This window comes from Camellia sinensis, chromosome 10 (assembly GCF_055761805.1).
Source record: "Camellia sinensis isolate YWXY chromosome 10, ASM5576180v1, whole genome shotgun sequence".
NCBI classification, from domain to species: Eukaryota; Viridiplantae; Streptophyta; class Magnoliopsida; order Ericales; family Theaceae; genus Camellia; species Camellia sinensis.
In genome coordinates, this window is record NC_138970.1 from 155646101 (window position 1) to 155667666 (window position 21566).

The window sequence follows — 21566 nt, forward strand, 5'->3', positions numbered from 1 at the left end:
ACTCCAATGTGGTAGATATTAATGTGACACCCTAAGGATGTGACACTCCAAAAAAATTAAAAACTTCTTAATGTACTTTTTTCAAATGTGATAACGTGGCATGTATGATGTAACACTTCAAAAAAATAAAAACTCCTTAGTGTATTTTTTTCAAACGTGACAACATGACTGGCATAATATGACACTCTAAAAAAAAAATTAAAAAGTCCTTAGTATACTTTTCCCAGACATGACAAGTGACACTCCAATGTAGCGGGTATAATGTAATACCAAAAAACTCTTTAATATACTTTTTTAAAATGTGACACTCCAATATGGCGGGAGAATATTTATTAATCAATCTCCCAACAAAATATCAAATTATCAAAAACTTTCAAACTCTAAAATTATTTTCAAAATATATCACTAAACAAATCAAAAAAATTTCTTACACGTGTATCACGTGTATGTTATATTGCGCCGGTGGATGATAGGTGGAAATATGTTTGCATGGCGCTGGTGAATGACAGCTGGAAATTGTCCAACACCTGTCTATCACGTGTCTGTTATATTGCTAACATTTTCTATTTAACACTCACAAAACGCTTCAAAACGTTGAGCATTGATCAAACATACAAGTAACAAAAAATAGAAAAAAATTGTAGAGACAGAAACATGGCGGAAATTCGATTCATCTCCGTTGATCTAGTCCAAGCGACTAGTCACCACCATGGTGAATCAACCCATCATAGGATTGAGTTGACTCCATGGGATCTCCAACTTATCTTAGTTTGCCCTATCCAAAAGGGTCTTATCTGCCTCAAACCCACACCGACACCATCACAATCACAACAACATCAACTACCACTATCACTGCTAGCAAACACCATAATTGATCATCTCAAGATCTCATTTTCTCGCACACTTGACTTCTTTCCTCTCCTTACTGGCCGTCTCGGTACCATAAAAAATGACGATGACACCTCCTCGTTCTTCATAGACTGCAACAATGCCGGGGCGCAATTCGTTCATGCCATCGCTGACAATGTCACTGTCAGCGATATCCTCGGTCCCGTGCACGTACCTCGACCTGTCCATTCTTTTTTCCCTCTAAATGGTTACCTTAACCATGAAGGCATTTCCAAACCATTGCTTGCGGTTCAAGTAACTGAGCTCGTAGACGGCTTCTTCGTGGGCTGCACCTGTTGGATTTATTTTTCTAGTGTGGCCCAATAGCCTACATATTTTCTACATGTTTTAATTTATTTGGACTCCACAAATAGATAAAGCCAATATTTGAGATCAAGTTCAGTAAATAGAATTTTAATATAATCACTCCTCTAAGATAAGAAGGAAACCTTGATGGATTAGGAATTCTTCTGATAGAGTTTATCTGGCCCTCTTTTCTCCTCTATATAAGGATGGGTGACTCCCCTTTCATATCATGAGTATTTTTTCCATCACTTTAAGTTTTATAGTCATCCTAATTAAGAGAGACAGAGAGAAGAAGGTGAGCCAAAATTAAAGGTTCAACTCTAAGGGGTATTTTCTCAACTTCTCTAATTCAATGGCTAACAAAGGTATGTTTTATTCTTGAGTTGTATTGAATTCAAGATCTTGTAAAGTTTAATTCCGCATTATTATTGGTTACATGTATTATTAAAACTTATATGTGGTATCAGAGCTTTAGTTTGTGAATCAATACACCTTGGAATAATAATATATTTATGAATATTGTTATTATATTATAATTATAATTATTCATAACAACATATTTTTTGTTCATAAGGTTTGAACTCTCGGCATGTGTTGGTTATCTTGAATATACGCTGTATGTTCAACCTTGTAAGCTGCATGCCATATTTATTAGGCAGTGTCTGAATGGTACATCTAATCTCTTTCATATTCATTATACATCAAAGAAACTCTTTTTGTGTTATTAAAAGTCAAAGGTTGTGTGAAAGAAGATTTCATTCCTGATTTCTAAATCATAACTAAGTATGCACATCATGGACTCCCTCACTCACTTTGTTTTGTGATATGTTAGGTGCAAACTTTTATGTAATTCTATATGCTGTTTATATGCATGTTTTGATTTATTATCAATTTTAGTGATAATAATTTTTATAAACTTCATAATATGTTATTGAATTGAGTGTATTGCTTGCCGTTATGATAAAGTGCATAGATTAAAAGCAATTTTAGAATTTTGTTGAATCAATTTTGCTGAATCGTTCGGACTATTAAATAAATATATTTATTTGATTGTATCACATTAGAGGATTATGTTTTTGCTTTGTTTAATTATGCACACTTATTGTCTATTATTGTTAAATATTTATATATTTTCATGATTTAAAATTGATATCATGATATAATTTTATGACATTGAATATTAAATATTAAAGTGGTTAATTCATATTAGGTGTAATTCTTATTAACCATTATTTTAGATATTCATGATTGTTATAATACATATATAAATATTCCTGTTCATCCAGAGTTATTATTATTATATTGGTAATAGCAATCACATAAAAGAAATTTTAGAAATCATAAAAATAGTGATTTCATTAAAATTGTGATTGAATTAATGATAATTAAATAACTCAAAATTAATGAATAGAGAATATTGTTGGTTAGTTCCGTATTCATAGGGTTTACTAATTTAGTAGCTGCCAAAGTGGCCTAGATTTGTAAAACTTATGAATATAGAACTACATAAAAGAATTGTTAAAAGGGTAACATTAAGGTCGATAATATTCTCAATTGCAGTTATAATTAGGAGATTGAGACTAGCCCAAAGGAGAGTCACTTTCAAATAATTATAAACTGGGTAGGATAATGTAACTTATGTAATTTGATAGATTAGAATTGAATAACCAAAGGTAACATGACTAGCTGAAAAATTGCATAAATTACTTTAGACCTACATAAGTGATTCTTGACGAGTGGACAATAGATATACCTAAGTTTTGCCCAAAGGAAAAACTTATGTGATATCAATAGTTCATCATAATTCTCAAAGCTTTAATATGTATATTGTTTATGCCTTTTTCCGTGTTACTTATGAGATCTTGTGTTAATACCTCTTAAGATCTGTCAAAAAGATAGCTTGCTATCTAAGGTGGTTGGACTTAGAAGGGAGGCTATATTGACTCCTCCGACCTTCCTGGGATCTTACTTGGTTATTGACCAAAGGACTCTTTAGTGACATTACCCTAACGCTTAAAGTAAAATTTGGTTAAAGGCTGTTGAAGATCGACAAGCCACTTGCTGGCACTCTTATGGTTGAATTAACAACAATGAAATATAATGGCCACCGAGGAGTTTAGAATCACATCCTCAATATGGCGACAAAGTTGCAAAACTTAAAACTTTAGGGATGCAGGTTGATGAAACTTTCCTCGTGCAGTTTATTCTCAACTCACTTCCATCACAGTTCGGTGCATTCAAAATTCACTATAACACCAATAAAGATAAATGGAGTTTGAATGAGATGACTAATATGTGTGTTCAGGAGGAAGTGAGGTTGAGGGAGGAAGGACGTCAAACTGCATTGGCTGTAACTCATGGAGCTATAAAGAAAAAGAAGGGTAAGATTGTAAAATCAAAGAAAAATCCACCAAAGAGAAGGAATGAACTTGGGGAAGAAAATCAGGCTCAGAATGGTTTCACTGTCAAGTGCTACTTTTGTGGTAAGAAGGGACATGTGAAGAAAGATTGCAGCAAGCGAAAGGCTTGGTTCGAAAAGAAATATAAGAAATTTTGTTTTGTTTGTTATGAATCAAACCTTGCTGAAGTACCTTCTAATATGTGGTGGATTGACTCTGGGCCACGACCCACATTACAAATGACATGCAGGGATACCTCTCAACCAGGAAACTGAAGAAAAGTGAAAGATTTGTCTATATGGGGAACCGTCTCAAAGCTGAAGTCGTAGCTGTAGGAACTTATCGACTGATCTTAGAGACGGGTCATCAGATGGATCTAGAAGACACTTTTTATGTTCCTTCAATTTCTAGGAATTTAGTTTCGTTATCCAAATTAGATCGTGTTGGATATTCAGTTTTATTTAATTGTGAAAAACTCAATTTAATGTTTTTGGTTCTGGTAATTTATGTGATGGTTTATATAAAATTACCTTAAATCATGAGTTTGCACAATCATTAGTAACTCTGCATTTGAATATTGGTTTAAAACGTGGTCTAATTAATGAAAAAATCATCAATCTTGTGGCATAGACGGTTGGGGCATATCTCTAGAAATAGAATTGAAAAATTGGTGAAGAATGAGATTTTGGAAAACCTAGACTTCACTAATTTTCAGATATGTGTGGATTGCATTAAAAGAAAGCAAACCAAACACACCAAGAAATGTGCCACAAGAAGTAATGAGCTTCTTGAGATAATTCATACTGATATTTGTGGGCCACTCAACATCCCATGTCTTAGTGGTGAAAAATATTTTATCACATTTATAGATGACTTCTCACGTTATGGATATGTGTATCTAATTCATGAAAAGTCTCAGGCTGTTGACATCCTTGAGGTGTACATAATTGAAGTCGAGAGACAATTAGATAGAAAGGTTAAAATAGTGAGATCAGACAGGGGTGGTGAATATTATGGTAAATATGATGAGTCAGGCCAAAATCCTGGCCCATTTGCCAAATTCTTAGAAAAGAAAGGCATTTGTGCTCAATATACAATGCCTGGTACGCCACAGCAGAATGGAGTTGCTGAAAGGCGTAATCGTACACTTAAAGATATGGTTAGGAGTATGTTAAGTTACTCAATTATACCTATTTCAATGTGGGGTGAAGCTTTAAAGACTGCAATGTATATCTTAAATAGGGTTCCTAGTAAGGTGGTCCCAACAACTCCTTTTGAGTTGTGGACTGGTAGGAAACCTAGTTTGAGACACTTACATATTTGGGTTTGTCCAGCAGAGGCAAGAATCTTCAACCCACAAGAGAAAAAGTTGGACTCAAGAACAATATCTGGATATTTCATTGGTTATCCAGACAAGTCTAAAGGGTACAAATTTTATTGTCCTAATCACAGTACGAGGATAGTGGAGACTGGTAATGCTAGATTCCTAGAGAATGGTGAAATCAGTGGGAGTAAGAAAACACGAGTGGTGAATTTCGAGGAAATTAGGATAGATGTGCCAACATTTGACCCTTATCGAAAAGTTGTTGTTCCTCAGACTATTCCACAGGCTGAGGAAAATGAACAACATGATGAAAATCCTTCACCACCTCATGTTTCACCACTTCATGAAGATACCACCATTGAAAATATTGTAGAACCACCACAACCGGCAGTTCTGAGAAGATCTCAGAGGGAAAGAAAGCCTGCCATTCCAGATGATTACATGGTGTATCTACAGGAATCTGATTTTGATATTGGGATTAACAAAGATCCAGTCTCATTTTCACAAGCCATGAATAGTGATGATTCTTCTAAATGGGTCAATGCTATAAATGAAGAGTTAAAATCCATGGAACAGAATAGTGTTTGGGATCTCGTCGAATTGCCTAATAACTGTAAAAAGGTCGGGTGTAAATGGGTCTTCAAGACCAAGCGTGACGCAAAAGGCAATATCGAACGATTTAAAGCCAGACTTGTTGCCAAAGGTTTTACTCAAAAAGAAGGCATAGACTATACAGAGACCTTCTCTCCAGTATCTAAGAAGGACTCGCTTAGAATCATCCTAGCATTGGTAGCTCATTATGACTTAGAGTTGCATCAAATGGATATGAAAACTGCTTTTTTTAAATGGGAATTTGGATGAAGAAATTTATATGGAGCAGCCCGAAGGATTTGCAAAGAAAGGTAAAGAACATTTAGCTTGCAAATTAAAAAAATCCATATATGGCCTTAAACAAGCTTCTAGGCAATGGTATTTAAGGTTTAATGATACCATTACCTCTTTCAGATTTAAGAAAAATGCAGTTGATTAGTGCATATATCTGAAGGTTAGTGGGAGCAAGTTCATTATGTTGGTGCTATATATGGATGACATTTTGTTAGCTAGTAATGACCTTGGCTTATTGCATGAAACCAAGGAATATCTCTCCAAGAACTTTAAAATGGTCGATATGGGTGAGGCAAACTATGTTATTGGCATAGAGATCTTTAGGAATCGATCTTGAGGATTGCTAGGACTATCTCAAAAAGGATATATTGATCGTGTTTTGGAGAGATTCAATATGCAGTTTTGTTCAGTCGGTGATGCACCCATCACGAAGGGTGATAAATTAAGTGAAAAACAGTGTCCAAGGAATGACTTGAAAAGAAAACAAATGAAGGACATTCCATATGCTTTGAGGCTACAAATCATGCTTTATGGTTGCGAAATTTCATCTCAGGACTTGGTGTTGTTGACTCAATTACCAGGCCGCTGAAGATATATTGTGACAATACCGTAGCAGTTTTCTTCTCTAAAAATGGAAAGTACTCCAGTGATTCCAAACACATGGAAGTAAAGTACTTGGTTGTTAGAGAAAGAGTCCAGAAACAACAAGTGTTAATTGAAAACTTAAACACCTCTCTTATGATTGCTGATCCATTCACAAAGGGATTGCCACCAAAGACATACAAAGAGCATGTTATCAGGATGGGTCTTTTAAGCAACCCTTGATGTGTATGGTTAATCATGAGTGCTTATTTTTTGACACTATTTGCGCAATAATAATTTTGTTTCTGTTTTTCCTGTTTCTAAAAATGTGTGTACACATTATTTTGAATATTGATAAACAGGAAATGTCTTAACAAGACAAATTACAGGGGCCTTTCAGGCAAATAATTATATATCCCAATAAAGGACTGGGTTGGTGAAGGTTATCAATGGTGTGGTGCATAGAAGGAAATATGACATAAATGTTATATAACCGCTATGACTCACATTGGTGATCTGAAGTAATCACAGTATAATAGTTTCTAATATATCTGAACTTATTGGCTATTTTTTTAAATTCATGATCACGTGTCAAAGTTTTTAGTGTGGAATCCAATGAGTCAAAATTTTTTAAGTTGCATATTTTTGAAAAAAAAACTCATAATTGCATCATAATCGGCTTAATGGGCCAAGTGGGAGAATGTTGGATTTATTTTTCTAGTGTGGCCCAATAGCCTACATATTTTCTACATGTTTTAATTTATTTGGACTCCACAAATAGATAAAGCCAATATTTGAGATCAAGTTCAGTAAATAAAATTTTAATATAATCACTCCTCTAAGATAAGAAGAAAACCTTGATGGATTAGGAATTCTTCTGATAGAGTTTATTTGGCCCTCTTCTCTCCTCTATATAAGGATGGGTGACTCCCCTTTCATATCATGAGTATTTTTTCCATCACTTTAAGTTTTATAGTCATCCTAATTAAGAGAGACAGAGAGAAGAAGGTGAGCCAAAATTAAAGGTTCAACTCTAAGGGGTATTTTCTCAACTTCTCTAATTCAATGGCTAACAAAGGTATGTTTTATTCTTGAGTTGTATTGAATTCAAGATCTTGTAAAGTTTAATTCCGCATTATTATTGGTTACATGTATTATTAAAACTTACAGCACCATGAATCATGCGGTTGTTGACGGGTCGTGTTTCTGGCAATTCTTTAATTCTTGGTCCGAAATAGCTCGAGGTTCTGACAAAATACCGTGACCTCCGGTTCTTAACCGTTGGTTTCCTAGTGATGTCAACTGCCCCATTCGAATCCCTTTTTCCTCCGAGCAAATTAGCGATACCTTCGTTTTACCAAAAGTAGAAGAAATGGTTTTTCATTTCACGAAAGAGAAAATTGCAAAACTTAATGCCAAAGCCAATGCCGAGATGAACACCACAACTATCTCCTCTCTCCAAGCATTACTAGCTCATCTATGGCGATCTGTCGTACGTTGCCAAAACATCAATGACACTAACCAAGAGGTGAAGTATGTTTTTCTAGTGAGTGCGAGGCCAAGACTTCAACCCCCGTTGCCAGAAGGGTATTTTGGGAATACAATTAATGGTGAGACTTTACGTGCCACGGCAGAGGAGGTGGTGGGGAAAGGACTTGGTTGGGTGGCTTGGCAAATGAATAAAGCGATTGCTTTGCCGACGAATGATGGGATTAGGAAATTGTACGAGGATTGGGTAAAGAATCCGAAACTATTGAAAATGAGTGTTCTGACAAACAATGCCTTGATGACTAGTAGTTCGCCTCGGTTTAATGTGTATGGGAATGACTTTGGTTGGGGAAAACCGGTGGCGGTGAGAACTGGCATCGCGAACAAGAGTGATGGGAAGATAACGGTTTTTCCCCGGGTGGAAGAAGGGAGTATTGACGTTGAGGTTTGCTTGTTGCTTCAGAAGTTGGTTGCTATGAGGGATGATGAAGAGTTCATGGAGGCTGTCACTCTGTGATCCATCTACAATGTTGTCACTTGGTCCATCAAGTTTGTCCTCGTTTGAGGTTTGTTTTATCAGTCATTTTTCTTGGATTTTATTATTATTATTTATTTAACCAAAAAAAATAAAAATAAATAAATTTTGATGCGTTTAAGAATGAATATTTTTTTTAATAAAATTATAAATTGTGTTTTAGTAATTTTTTACATAATTTTTTTAACTTGTCAAATAAGACCTTTATCAAAAACGAAAATGGGAGCAACCACATAAATTAAAAAAAACTAACATATATAATACAAATTTTGAATTTTCATGTTAGCATTTCTATACCAATAAATAATTCAATAAAGACTTAGAACCCCACCACCTCCACTGTTTTTGGATTGGTGCAAAAAAAAAAAAATATATATTATTATTTTTATTTGTTTTTAGGCTTGCTATCATAGCCCCCCCCCCACATGGAGGTGGGGGTGCTGGGAGTCACCTCCCACTGGGGGTCCCCAACAGTGTTGCAAATAATTATAGTTACCATAATATGCTTATCGAAAACCAATAACCTTATTTGGTTTTGGTTTTTAGAAAATACTTTTCAGAAAATTTTACTTTTTTATTTTCTGTATTTTTATATTTTTAAGCATTTTTTTTTAATTTTTAGACACACCTAACATAAATACACTTAAAAAGTATAATATTTGTGAAATTGTTTTTAAAAAAAAATTGTTAAATACCAAAAATACAAAAAAAAAAAAGAAAATTCAGTACATTTTTCATGTTTTTGTATATTTATTAATTTTTTAAAATATTTTTTCGCAAATATTTTACTATTTAGATATATTTAAGTAAGGTGCATCTAAAAAAGGTAAAAAAAATTACTTAAAATTTAAAAAATATTCACTAAAACTTAAACAAAAACAAAAACAAAATACGAAAAACAAAAATTCAATTTTTAGGAAACTGAATTCAGAAAATTTAAACCAAATATATTGAATGCCATTTTGTCTTTCCGATGTACTTAAAGAAAAGAAAAAAAAAGAAAACCAATCTCAATTTTTTTGTATACACATAACCATGCAAGATAAATAGTTTAGATCGAAACCGGCACTCATGCCCAACAACACCTCCAACTCACACCTTTTTTTTTTTTTTTTTTTATCAGGAAAGATGGTTTTACTAAAAATAGAATCTTACACTTAATTATTGGGGTATGAGATCTCGAGTTCAACTCTTATAAAGAGAAATTTGATGTCCTTTCTGGTAGTAGTTTATTTGGGCTTGGGCTTGGTGAACTTAGTATATTAGTTGTTTTAGATTTTGTTAACTTTTCAACTATTTTGGGCTAATAGTTTGTTTGATGATGTAAATATTTCTTATATTTATAATTATTCTCTTATTGATTGATAAAAAAAAATAAAATAAAATCATTCGTACTAAGGCTTAGGGGTGTAATTTTGGCCCGAGCCCGGGCCCATGTCGGGTCTTGTGGGCTCTCGCCAAAAAAATTGGGCCGGGCTTGGCCGGCCTACGGGCTAGAAAACTAGGCCCAGGTCCTAACCCAGGCCCAGGGGTATTCGAGTTTTGGGCAGGCTAGTGGGCTGGGCCTCGGGCCGGGCCTTTGGGCTTGGGCCTGGGCTCGGGCTTTGGGTGGGCCTAAACAATTTTTTTTATTTTTTCCACCAAATTTTTATTATTTTCCATTAAAAATAACACTAGGCATTTGGTGGGCCGGGCGGGCCGGGCCTCGGACTAGGCTTTTGGGCGGGCCTTGAGCGGGCCAATGGGCTAGGCTGAGCTTCAAAATGATGGCCCTGGCCCTGGCCCAAGGCATCAGCTAGGCTTGGGCTCGGGCCGCCCGCGGGCCACGGGCCAAAATTACACCCCTACTAAGGCTTCATTTAAGAATTGACTATTTTATCTTAAATTTCACTTTGATTTTTTTTTTAATTTCACACATAGCGTTTTTTTCGTAGAATCGGACACAAGGAGTGGCAAGGGGGACATTGCCTGCAAACATTTCAGTATTGTTAACTATTCTATATTTAAAGATGGTTTGGGATGATCTAAATAAGTGCATTTTTTTACTTTTTATGAAATATGGGTTGGGTTTGAAGTGATGTGGTAGAGAGGTAATGTGACTTAAATAAGATGATGTGACTTAAATAAGATAGCGACTTTTCGACTTTTTGACTTTTTTAAATTATGACAAACAAGGCCTTACGAATTGGCCCCCTCAAAGTTTTTTTTATTTTTATTTTTTTAAAGTCCCAATTTGTTTGAAGGTTTAGCTAAGGTGATGCTGGTACAGTACACATGTATATCATATATAAGTTATGATTTAAATTGATATTACATACCACTATATTGGTGGCATTAGAAAATTATCAAATCAAATTTAGTTACATTCCATTATGATATTTAATTATTTTTTAAAGTGATGTTGATTATGAGTTATTGTACTGACTTTGGCATTATAGAAGACAATGAAGAAGATAATGAAGCATTATTTGATCGGTGAGTATGTGGTTGATGTTTGTTCAAATGGTATTGTTTGCCTGGTGGTGTTTTGTTGTGTTTTCGAATGTAGAAGACAACCAAGGGAACTTATTGACATTTAAAGTCTTAAATCATGTAATGTGACATCAACATATTTTAGCAAACATATGGCTAACGTTTAACCGAAATGTATAATAATTTAGAAAATAAGATAGCTATAGCAAGATTTCTACAATTATTTTTAAAACAAATAGTGTAATTTACCAAATAATAAATTGTTTAGGACAATAATATTCTCTTTGTCTTGGATAGATTTTTAAATTCTTTATTTATATATATTTCAAGATCTTCTATTAAGACATAAAAGTAAACTAAAAATGAGAAGAAAAAAAAAAGACAAAAAGAAAAAAGAGCAGTCAACAATAAAATTTCCAAAAATTTAGGATAAACTACCAATAGGTCATAATAGTTGAACTTAATTTCTGTCAAGTCCTATTGAAAATACGTCATAATAAAATTATCGATAAAAATAATTTTTGTGATAATTTTTTGCATATTTTGCTAAAAATAGACAATCAGTATTTTTTTTTCAAAATTTTTATAAATTGTCGCTAAAAATTACATTTACTAATGTTTTTCTGTGACGAATTTTTTAAGCTATCGCTGAAAATTAAAAATTAATAACATTTTTTGTAGTCACTCTAATTTTCTTAAGTCATTATTTATTATTATTATGATTATTATTATCTTATTTTATTTTTGGCTTTATTAATTATGTGGATCGATGAGAATTTAATGTATTGTTTAGTTAATTTAATGTGATATTTAATTAGTTTAATGTGGTATTTAATTATATATAATTAATCAGAATCTTTATATTTATATATTTATTTATACATAAAAAAGAGAGGCGTATTTATATTTGTTATTTATATATATATATATATTATCGTATATTATATTTATATATATTATAACTTGTTGTATAATATTATATAATAGTTTATTAGGTTGTTATGTATGAGATTTAGGTTTATATATATATAATATATAGTCAATTAGGTTATAAGTGAATTAGAAGAAAACAAAGAAAAAAAAAGAGAAGGGTTGTGCTGTGTGCGGCGCCGAGAGAGAGAGAGATCAAAACATTATGTGTGTGACGTGAAGAGGGGAGAAAGGAAGAAAAAGATTAGGTTTAGGGTTTTGTTTTGGTGGCTCCATTAATTTTTCAAATATTTCTTTGATTTTCAAAGGCAGTGGCTTTGGTCCAGTCCAAGAACGGACTGGACCGTGGAGGCCCACCACGGGTCTCGTTTTGATAATCCAAACCGTTCAATATGTAGAACTCGTCGAGTACTATATGCCTGTAAAAAATCACGTTGATGAGATATCGATAGTTATGTGAATAAAACAGTTTTTTAACAACCGTTAATTGTTTCACCGCCCATTTTTTTTATACAAAACTGATTTGCTCACATAGCTATTGATATCCGATCAGCATGATTTTTTACAGGCATTGTAGTACTTGACGATTTCTACACATTGAACAGTTCGGATTATCAAAACGGGCCCAAAAAATAGGCCCTATGGGCCGAACTAGACGGGTCCAGTCTTGATATCAACTTGAGACAAGCTGGACCCATCTTCAAAATAATATTGTGAGTGCAAAACTCACTTCTCTTGATTTATGTTTAATTTATTATTTTTATTTTTTTATTTTTATTTATTTGATATTAGTTTGATTTTGTACTCACATAAAGATGATAGATTGATTTTAATTATTTCGACTAGTGGTGTATGTAAAGTTTAGGGTTCTTAGATAATTGGTTGATTTTAATTATTTTGATTAGTTGTGTAGGTAAAGTTTAGGGTTTTTAGATGATTGATTAATTTTAATTATTTTGTTTAGTTGTGTATGTAAGGTTTAGAGTTTTTAGATGATTGATTGATTTTAATTATTTTGATTAGTTGTATATGCAAGGTTTAGGGTTTTTATAAGGATTGATTTTATGGTTGTAATCACACTCATGATTATATAAAATTAAAATAAACTTAGAATCCATAGATATTGGTTAGAGGATGGATTGATTCGTTGTTTTTATTTATTTATTTTTATTTGATGTTGGATTGATTTTGTATTTGCATGTAGATGATGGATTGATTTTAATTATTTTAATTAGTTGTGTATGCTATGTCTATGATTTTTATATGGATTTATTTTATGGTTGTAATTACACTCATGGATATATGCAATTAAAATTAATTAGGAACTCATAGATAAATTCCTTATACTCCACCATGACTCCATGGATTGTTGTTTTATTTGAGTGATGGTGAGAAAGAGTGTATAAAAAAAAAAGTGAGAATTATGAGATTTATTTGAATGGCTTAGGCTTGGCATTGTTATGTTTATTCTCATGTGTGAGATGTTGTGTATATATTTATTGTTGCCTCATTCTCATGAGTAGACGAGTGCTTTGATTTGCGCGCGTACGTATATGCTAACCATCCAGGGAGTGTGAGTCAAACTCGGGACGATATCCCCGTACAAGTTTGGCTTCGGAGTGGTGTTAGGTATACGAGGGGAGGGCCGAAGTAGTGGAGTTAAGGTACAAAAATTTAATTATGAGTTTATTGATTTGTACATCTTGAAAAATAGTAATCGACCTCAATAAATTATGAAATTTGAGCAGAGGCATATATATGTGATTTTGGACAACTTTTGTGTTGTACCTTTTTATTAAAAAGATCGATTAGAACTTATAATCGGATGACCTTGGTTATTGTCGGTTTGATTTATTTTGGTAATGCAGATTTTATAGGCTGTTTTAACCTACGAAACGAGCTCATTTTTATTGGTTTCGCGTTAACTGAAGTAAAGTATTATTCTGTACACTTTTCATGTTTTGAACTTATTCGAAAAAAAATCATCTTATGGAAGTTTTTGTTCGTTTTCAGCTTCAAATTTTTCGATTGAATTCCGTCAAGATTTTTAGATCAAGTTTTTCTCTTAACATGTTCAGTTTCTGTTAAATTCGTTCACCTTGTCTTTTAGAAAATTTGATTCTATACAACGTTCGTTCTTTGAGTTTTGGTCAATTCAAATTATTTAAGCAGGAAACAGTGCATTTTTATACTTATTCAGCAAGTTACTTATGATTAAATTATACTAACTTTATTTTTTTTGCTGGATGGTGGGTCTTACTAATTTTTTATGCAGGGCTGACCCACCATATTTTTATTTCTATTTTGTCTATTTTATAATCAATTTATATTTCGTTGTGTACGGATAAGAAACTAAATGCCACCGTATCTCGAGAAACTATTCATTCGTCTCGGTACGGTTGAAACTACTTGTCTTATCCCGTAATAAGAATTTAATGTATTTTTGTTTGTGTCTAGTGGACACGTGGGTGTTGAATCTTGTACTCATATCAGTATACTCGTATACTGACCCGTTTTGTTTCTTGGCAACTCGGGTGCGTTTTATTTGAGCGCAGCCGAACTTCCTTTGCAGGATTAGTTGAGGCTATGGTGGTGACAAGAAATAACTATGATCGTAGGACATGTCGTTCGGACTTCTTTTGTTTTTCTTGAGCTTAGGGTTGTTAGTAGTTTATGTATTTTTTTTATGACTTTAATATTGGGATAATTTGGCATGGTTTGTTACCGTACTTTATTTAAATTGTTTTGACTAGTTGTTGCTACCTTAATGTTGAAGTATTGGTTAGCTATGTGATTATGGTGGATGGTTTGGTTGGCGTTTAGTTTTTTTTAATGTACTGTTTAGTTAATTTAATGTGATATTTAATTAGTTTAATGTGGTATTTAATTATATATAATTAATCAGAATTTTTATATTTATATATTCATTTATACATAAAAAAGAGAGGTGTATTTATATTTGTTATTTATATATATATATATATATATTATCGTATATTTATATTTATATATATTATAATTTGTTGTATAATATTATATAATAGTTTATTAGGTTGTTATGTATGAGATTTAGGTTTATATATATATAATATGTAGTCAATTAGGCTATAAGTGAATTAAAAGGTAACAAAGAAAAAAAAAGAGAAGGGTTGTGCTGAGTGCGGCGCCGTGAGAGAGAGAGAGATCAAAACATTATGTGTGTCGTGAAGAGGGGAGAAAGGAAGAAAAAGATTAGGTTTAGGATTTTGTTTTAGTGGCTCCATTAATTTTTTAAATATTTCTTTGATCTTCAAAATAATATTGTGAGTACAAAATCCACTTCCTTTAATTTATGTTTAATTCTTTGTTTTTATTTATTTATTTTTATTTATTTGATATTAGTTTGATTTTATATTCACATAAAGATGATAGATTTATTTTAATTATTTTGGCTAGTGGTGTATGTAAAGTTTAGGGTTCTTAGATAATTGATTGATTTTAATTATTTTGATTAGTTGTCTAGGTAAAGTTTAGGGTTTTTAGATGATTGATTAATTTTAATTATTTTGTTTAGTTGTGTATGTAAGGTTTAGGGTTTTTAGATGATTGATTGATTTTAATTATTTTGATTAGTTGTTTGTGTAAGGTTTAGGGTTTTTAGATGATTGATTGATTTTAATTATTTTGATTAGTTGTATATGCAAGGTTTAGGATTTTTATATGGATTGATTTTATAGTTGTAATCACACTCATGATTATATAAAATTAAAATAAACTTAGAATCTATAGATATTGGTTAGAGGATGGATTGATTCGTTGTTTTTATTTATTTATTTTTATTTGATGTTGGATTGATTTTGTATTTGCATGTAGATGATGGATTGATTTTAATTATTTTGATTAGTTGTGTATGCTATGTTTAGGATTTTTATATGGATTTATTTTATGGTTGTAATTACACTCATGGATATATGAAATTAAAATTAATTAGGAACCCATAGATAAATTCCTTATACTCCACCATGACTCTATGGATTGTTATTTTATTTGAGTGATGGTGAGAAAGAGTGTATAAAAAAAAAAGTGAGAATTATGAGATTTATTTGAATGCCTTAGGCTTGGCATTGTTATGTTTATTCTCATGTATTAGATGTTGTGTATATATTTATTGTTGCCTCATTCTCATGAGTAGACGAGTGCTTTGATTTGCGCGCGTACGTATATGCTAACCATCCGGGGAGTGTGAGTCAAACTCGGGACGATATCCCTGTGCAAATTTGGCTTCGGAATGGTGTTAGGTATACGGGAGGCACATGGGATATATGTGTAGGCCGGAAGGGGAGGGCCGAAGTGGTGGAGTTAAGGTACAAAAATTTAATTATGAGTTTATTGATTTGTACATATTGAAAAATAGTAATCGACCTCAATAAATTATGAAATTGGAGCAGAGGCATGTATACGTGATTTTGGACAACTTTTGTGTTGTACCTTTTTATTAAAAAGATCGATTAGAACTTATAATCGGATGACCTTGGTTATTGTCGGTTTGATTTATTTTAGTAATGCAGATTTTATAGGCTGTTTAAACCCACGAAACGAGCTCATTTTTATTGGTTTCGAGTTAACTGAAGTAAAGCATTATTCTGCACACTTTTTATGTTTTGAACCTTTCCGAAAAAAATCATCTTAGGGAAGTTTTTGTTCGTTTTCAGCTTCAGATTTTTCGATTGAATTCTGTCTAGATTTTTAGATCAAGTTTTTCTCTTAACCTGTTCAGTTTCTGTTAAATTCGTTCGCTATATCTTTTAGAAAATTTGATTTTGTACAACTTTCGTTCTTTGAGTTTTGGTCAATTCAAATTATTTAAGCAAGAAACGGTGCATTTTTATACTTATGAATGAATTTTTGTGTGTTTAACTTGAAGGTGATAACTAGAAGGTATCTTTAATCTTTTTCGAGAAACCATTTGAGTACTTTTTGATACTGGTGCCTCTCATTCTTTTACATCTAGACAGTTTGTAGAAAGAGAACGTATTATAACTACCTCATTGTCTAGACCTATTCGTGTTGAGACCCCTTTAGGAGGGGCAGTTACTTTTTATGAGATGTGTAAAGATTTTAAGATTGACTTTGTGGGTAGAGTCTTGTATGCAGACCTAATTGTTTTAGGGTTTGAGGGGTTTACAATTATTTTCGGTGTGGATTGGCTACGAAAATATTTTGTGACTCTAGATTGTGCTGGAAGGATTGTAAATATAGATATTCCCGGTATGTCACGGCTTACCCACACTTCTAGCGATGGAGAAGCGTCGGTGATGATGAGTTTTCTGTGCTCGGTAGAAATCCCTAAGCAGGATATTAGTGAGGTAGATGTTGTGTGTGAGTTTGAAGATGTCTTTCAAGAGATACCTGGATCGCATTGACCTAGTGCCAGCAACTGCACCAATTTCTAAGGCGGCATAAAGAATGGCGCCTAAAGAGCTTGTGGAGATGAAGAAGCAGCTGGAAGAGATGCTTCAGAAAGGATTCATTCGTTCAAGTAACTCCTCGTGGGGAGCACCTGCGATCTTTGTCTCCAAGAAAGATGGCACTCTCCGTATGTGCATAGATTACAGAGAGCTAAACAAGGTGACTATCAAGAACAAGTATCCGCTACCTAGAATTGATGACTTGTTTGATCAGTTGAAGGGGGCAGCCATGTTCTCTCAGTTTGATCTCAGAATAGGTTACCATCAGATGGGCGTGTTAGAGGAAAGTATACCGCTTACTGCTTTTCGGACCCGATATGGGTTGTACGAATTTCCTGTAATGCCTTTTGGTTTGACCAATGCTTCTGCCTATTTCATGGACTTGATGAACAGAAATTTTCAACCGTATCTAGATAAGTTTGTGATTATCTTCATAGATGATATTCTGGTGTATTCTAAGAATGAAGAAGAACACGGAGAACACTTGAAAGTTGTGTTGCAGACTTTGAGGGAGTAGCAGTTATACGCTAAGTTCAGTAAGTGTCACTTTTGGGAGAAAGAAGTTCAGTTTTTGGGACATGTTGTGTCCAATCAAGGGATATCGTTAGATCCTGAAAAAGTTGTTACGGTCAAAGAATAGAAGCAGCCTACGAACCCTACAGAGGTGAGAAGTTTTTTAGGACTAGCCAGTTATTACAGGAGATTTATAGAGAAGTTTTCCACTATTGCAGTACCCATGACCAAGTTGACCCGCAAGAATGTGAAGTTTGTATGGACAGATGATGTTGAGAAAGCTTTCCAGGAGTTAAAGCAGCAGTTGACTATAGCACCAGTGTTAACTATACCAGTACAAGGGGAAAAGTTAGTAGTGTTTACTGATGCGAGTGGAACTGGGTTGGGATGTGTGTTGATGCAGCATCAGAAGGTTGTATCTTATGCTTCTTGACAATTAAAACCTCATGAGAGGCGATACCCTACTCATGATTTAGAGTTGGCAGTAGTTGTTTTTGCGTCGAAAGTGTGGCGACACTACTTGTTTGGAGAGCACTTTGAGTTGTACATAGATCACAAGAGCCTCAAATATCTCTTTTCTCAAAAAGAGTTGAACATGAGACAACAGAGATGGGTTGAATTTATCAGTAGTTATGATTTTGAGATCCTTTACCACCCGGAGAAAGGAAATGAAGTCGCTGATGCACTTAGTCGACAACATGGGATTATAGCTTCTTTGATGATTCAAGAATGGAAGTCCTTGGAGTTAATTTCGATGCATGATATTCAACCAATAGAGAGTGCTGAGAGAGCATACATTGGTAGCTTGACTGTGCATCCGACGTTACTGGGTAAAGCTCGTCAGTTACAGAATTTAGATGGGTTTCTCGTTAGCAAGCTCGATGACCTTGTAGTGGATTTGATCGATGATTGTCCTACTGATTGATCTGTGGACTCAGATGGGGGATTGCGATTCAAGGACAGGTTGTGTGTACCTAATATTGTTGAATTGAGGAAAGAGATTATGGATGATGCCCATAGGTCCCGATATACCATTCACCTTGGTGGGACTAAAATGTATCATGACCTAAAGAAGACGTTTTGGTGGAAAGGTATGAAGAAAGACGTAGGAGAGTATGTTTCTCGATGTTATGTGTGCCAACAGGTTAAGGCAGAATACCAACGACCGTTTGGACTTTTGCAGCCTCTTGAGATTCCTACTTGGAAATGGGAGTGCATCTCTATGGATTTCGTGGATGGATTGTCGCGGTCTAAGTGAGGCAATGAATCTATTTGGGTGATAGTGGATCGACTCACCAAGTCTGCTCATTTTTTTCCTATCAGTGTTCACCGAATTGCGGATAAACTAGTTAGGCTGTATATTCGGGAGGTGGTGCGACGTCATGGCGCACCAGTTTCTATAGTTTCGGATCGTGATTTGTTGTTTGTGGCAGAGTTTTGGGAGAGTTTTCAGCATGCTTTGGGTGCTAGGTTAGGCTTGAGCACGACTTATCTTCTGTTCAAAATTGTGAAATTAAATAAATAGATTTATGAAGAAAACAAATTCTATACCAAGAACATATGCTGATAATTACAACTAAATTTCAACAAAAATACACAAAAAACAATAAAGGGTAAAGAGACAAAACCGAAGCCTACACGGAAGCAGTTTCCTTAAAACAGATTTCGCCGCCTCACGGGTCGAGTGCTTGAGGAAACCCGGCGTCTGTCTCCCAGGATACGACGGTCAAAACCAGCTACGGCAGAAGCACTATCTGTCTAGCTTAGCGAACAAAACAATGGCAGCACTCTCTCACAATAGGAACTATCAAGCAAACTGACTTGTAAAATGGAAGCAAAAATTTCTATATTGAAACTTGACAGGAGGGTCTCAATTTATACATGTATAGGGGAGAGAGGAAAAGCCTCTAGCCTTTAAGGCTAGTCATTAAAACACCAAGCATCCATAGCCCCTTTCCACAAAATGAAAAGTATGGATGCTCAAAGGATTCACACCCTTTAGCCAAGAAAAAAGATTTAAATACTCTTTAAAATCCTATTCATGAATCTAACATCATGAAGCAATTTCTTGGCAATTTCTTATTCAAAACCCAATGGTTTTTGGCTCACTTGGACCCAACACAAAAAATGGTTAGGACCCGCTTTAATATTTAATTAAAGTCACCATACTTTAATATTAAATTAAAGTCCCCAAAAATCATTTTTTCCAACAATCCCCCACATGAATAAAAATTGACCGAATGACTCAACAAACGGACATCGTTCAACAATAAAGATTCTGAGAGAGAGTACAACGGACTAACCCCGACATCAGAGAAGGTAGCTTTTGGCTTTGAACCTCTCCCAGTGAAAACCTATCGAGTTTACTGGCAGATCAGTGAATAAGACATCTTGAACTGCTCTACCGTTTATGTAAACTGAGACAATAGATCTCACACGGGAATTACTCCTACCACCATTATGTTCTCACTGGTGTGCCCTGTGTGGCCCTGGACACTAGCCTGGTTCAGCGAGTGGTTTCAAAGAATCTTGGCCTGCCCAATTCTTCTAGAAGCGGCCCCACTTCAAACTCACATAGGTGACTCTACTAAAGTATCCTGCAATACTGAGCTCAACAGCTTAACACATAAGAGTCATTAAAAGCTCAGCTTATCTTCTACACTTGCAGGTATCACTAATAGAAGGAATGGCTGGAGGTTTAACCTCCTCAGTGACATACCACCGTTACACGCAATTAGGTTGTCCCATTGAACCTAGATCTTGGGATCTCCAGTCAACTAGATTGGGTTTCCATTCCGGTAACTTCCAAAGGCCTTAACCCCATTCCTTTTGACGACGTTTCGACTAACACTCGACTTAACCCTTTGGTTAGCGGATCCACAATGTTGTCCTTAGACTTTACATAGTCTAAAGAGACAACTCCATTCGAGAGTAGTTGTCGTATGGAATTATGTCTACGACGGATATGTCTAGACTTTCCATTATACATATTACTCTATGCCCTACTAATTGCAGATTGACAATCACAATGAATACAAATAGCTGGCACAGGTTTAGACCAACGTGGAATATCTTCAATGAAATGGCGAAGCCATTCTGCCTCTTCCATTGCTTTATCCAAAGCAATAAACTCTGATTCCATCGTTGATCTAGATATACACGTTTGCTTGGAAGATTTCCAAGACACGGCTGCCCCACCAAGAGTGAACACATATCCACTAGTGGACTTTGAGTCCTTTATATCTGATATCCAATTCGCGTCACTATATCCTTCAAGCACTGCTGGATATCGAGTATAATGCAGCCCATAATCCCGAGTGTAGCGTAAATACCTTAACACCCGCACAATGCCCTTCAAATGAGAAGCATCAGGATTACTTGTGTATCTACTAAGCCTGCTAACTGAGTAAGCTATATCTGGCCTAGTACAACTCATCAGATACATTAAACTTTCAATTACCCGAGAATATTCTAACTGAGAGACACTCTCTTTATGATTCTTGGTAAAGTGTAGACTTAAGTCTACAGGTGTCGATGACACACTCGTATCTGATCCACTAAACTTCTCAAGTATCTTATCAACATAATGAGACTGAGAAAGTACAATTCCGCCAAAGATTCTGGTAATCTTAATTCCCAGAATAACATCTGCAATGCCCATATCCTTCATGTCAAATTTAGAGTTTAACAGCTTCTTGGTAGTTTTGATCATTTCATCGTTACTACCTATAATGAGCATATCATCAACATATAGACACAAAATGACATAACCTCTGTCAGTGTCTTTGACATAAATA

At 34.3% G+C, this 21566-nt stretch overlaps 1 protein-coding gene and 1 pseudogene across 1 annotated transcript; both read left to right on the top strand.

The window, feature by feature from the left end:
• Positions 1-599: 599 nt before the first annotated feature.
• On the top strand, positions 600-8517 carry LOC114309589 (putative acetyltransferase At3g50280; annotated as a pseudogene).
• A 2288-nt stretch (positions 8518-10805) lies between these two features.
• Positions 10806-17211, top strand: LOC145800780 (uncharacterized). Its single transcript, XM_082890518.1, has 2 exons — positions 10806-10882; positions 16800-17211. Exons 1-2 carry the CDS (start codon positions 10806-10808, stop codon positions 17209-17211), a joined length of 489 nt encoding a protein of 162 aa, XP_082746644.1.
• Positions 17212-21566: the final 4355 nt, after the last annotated feature.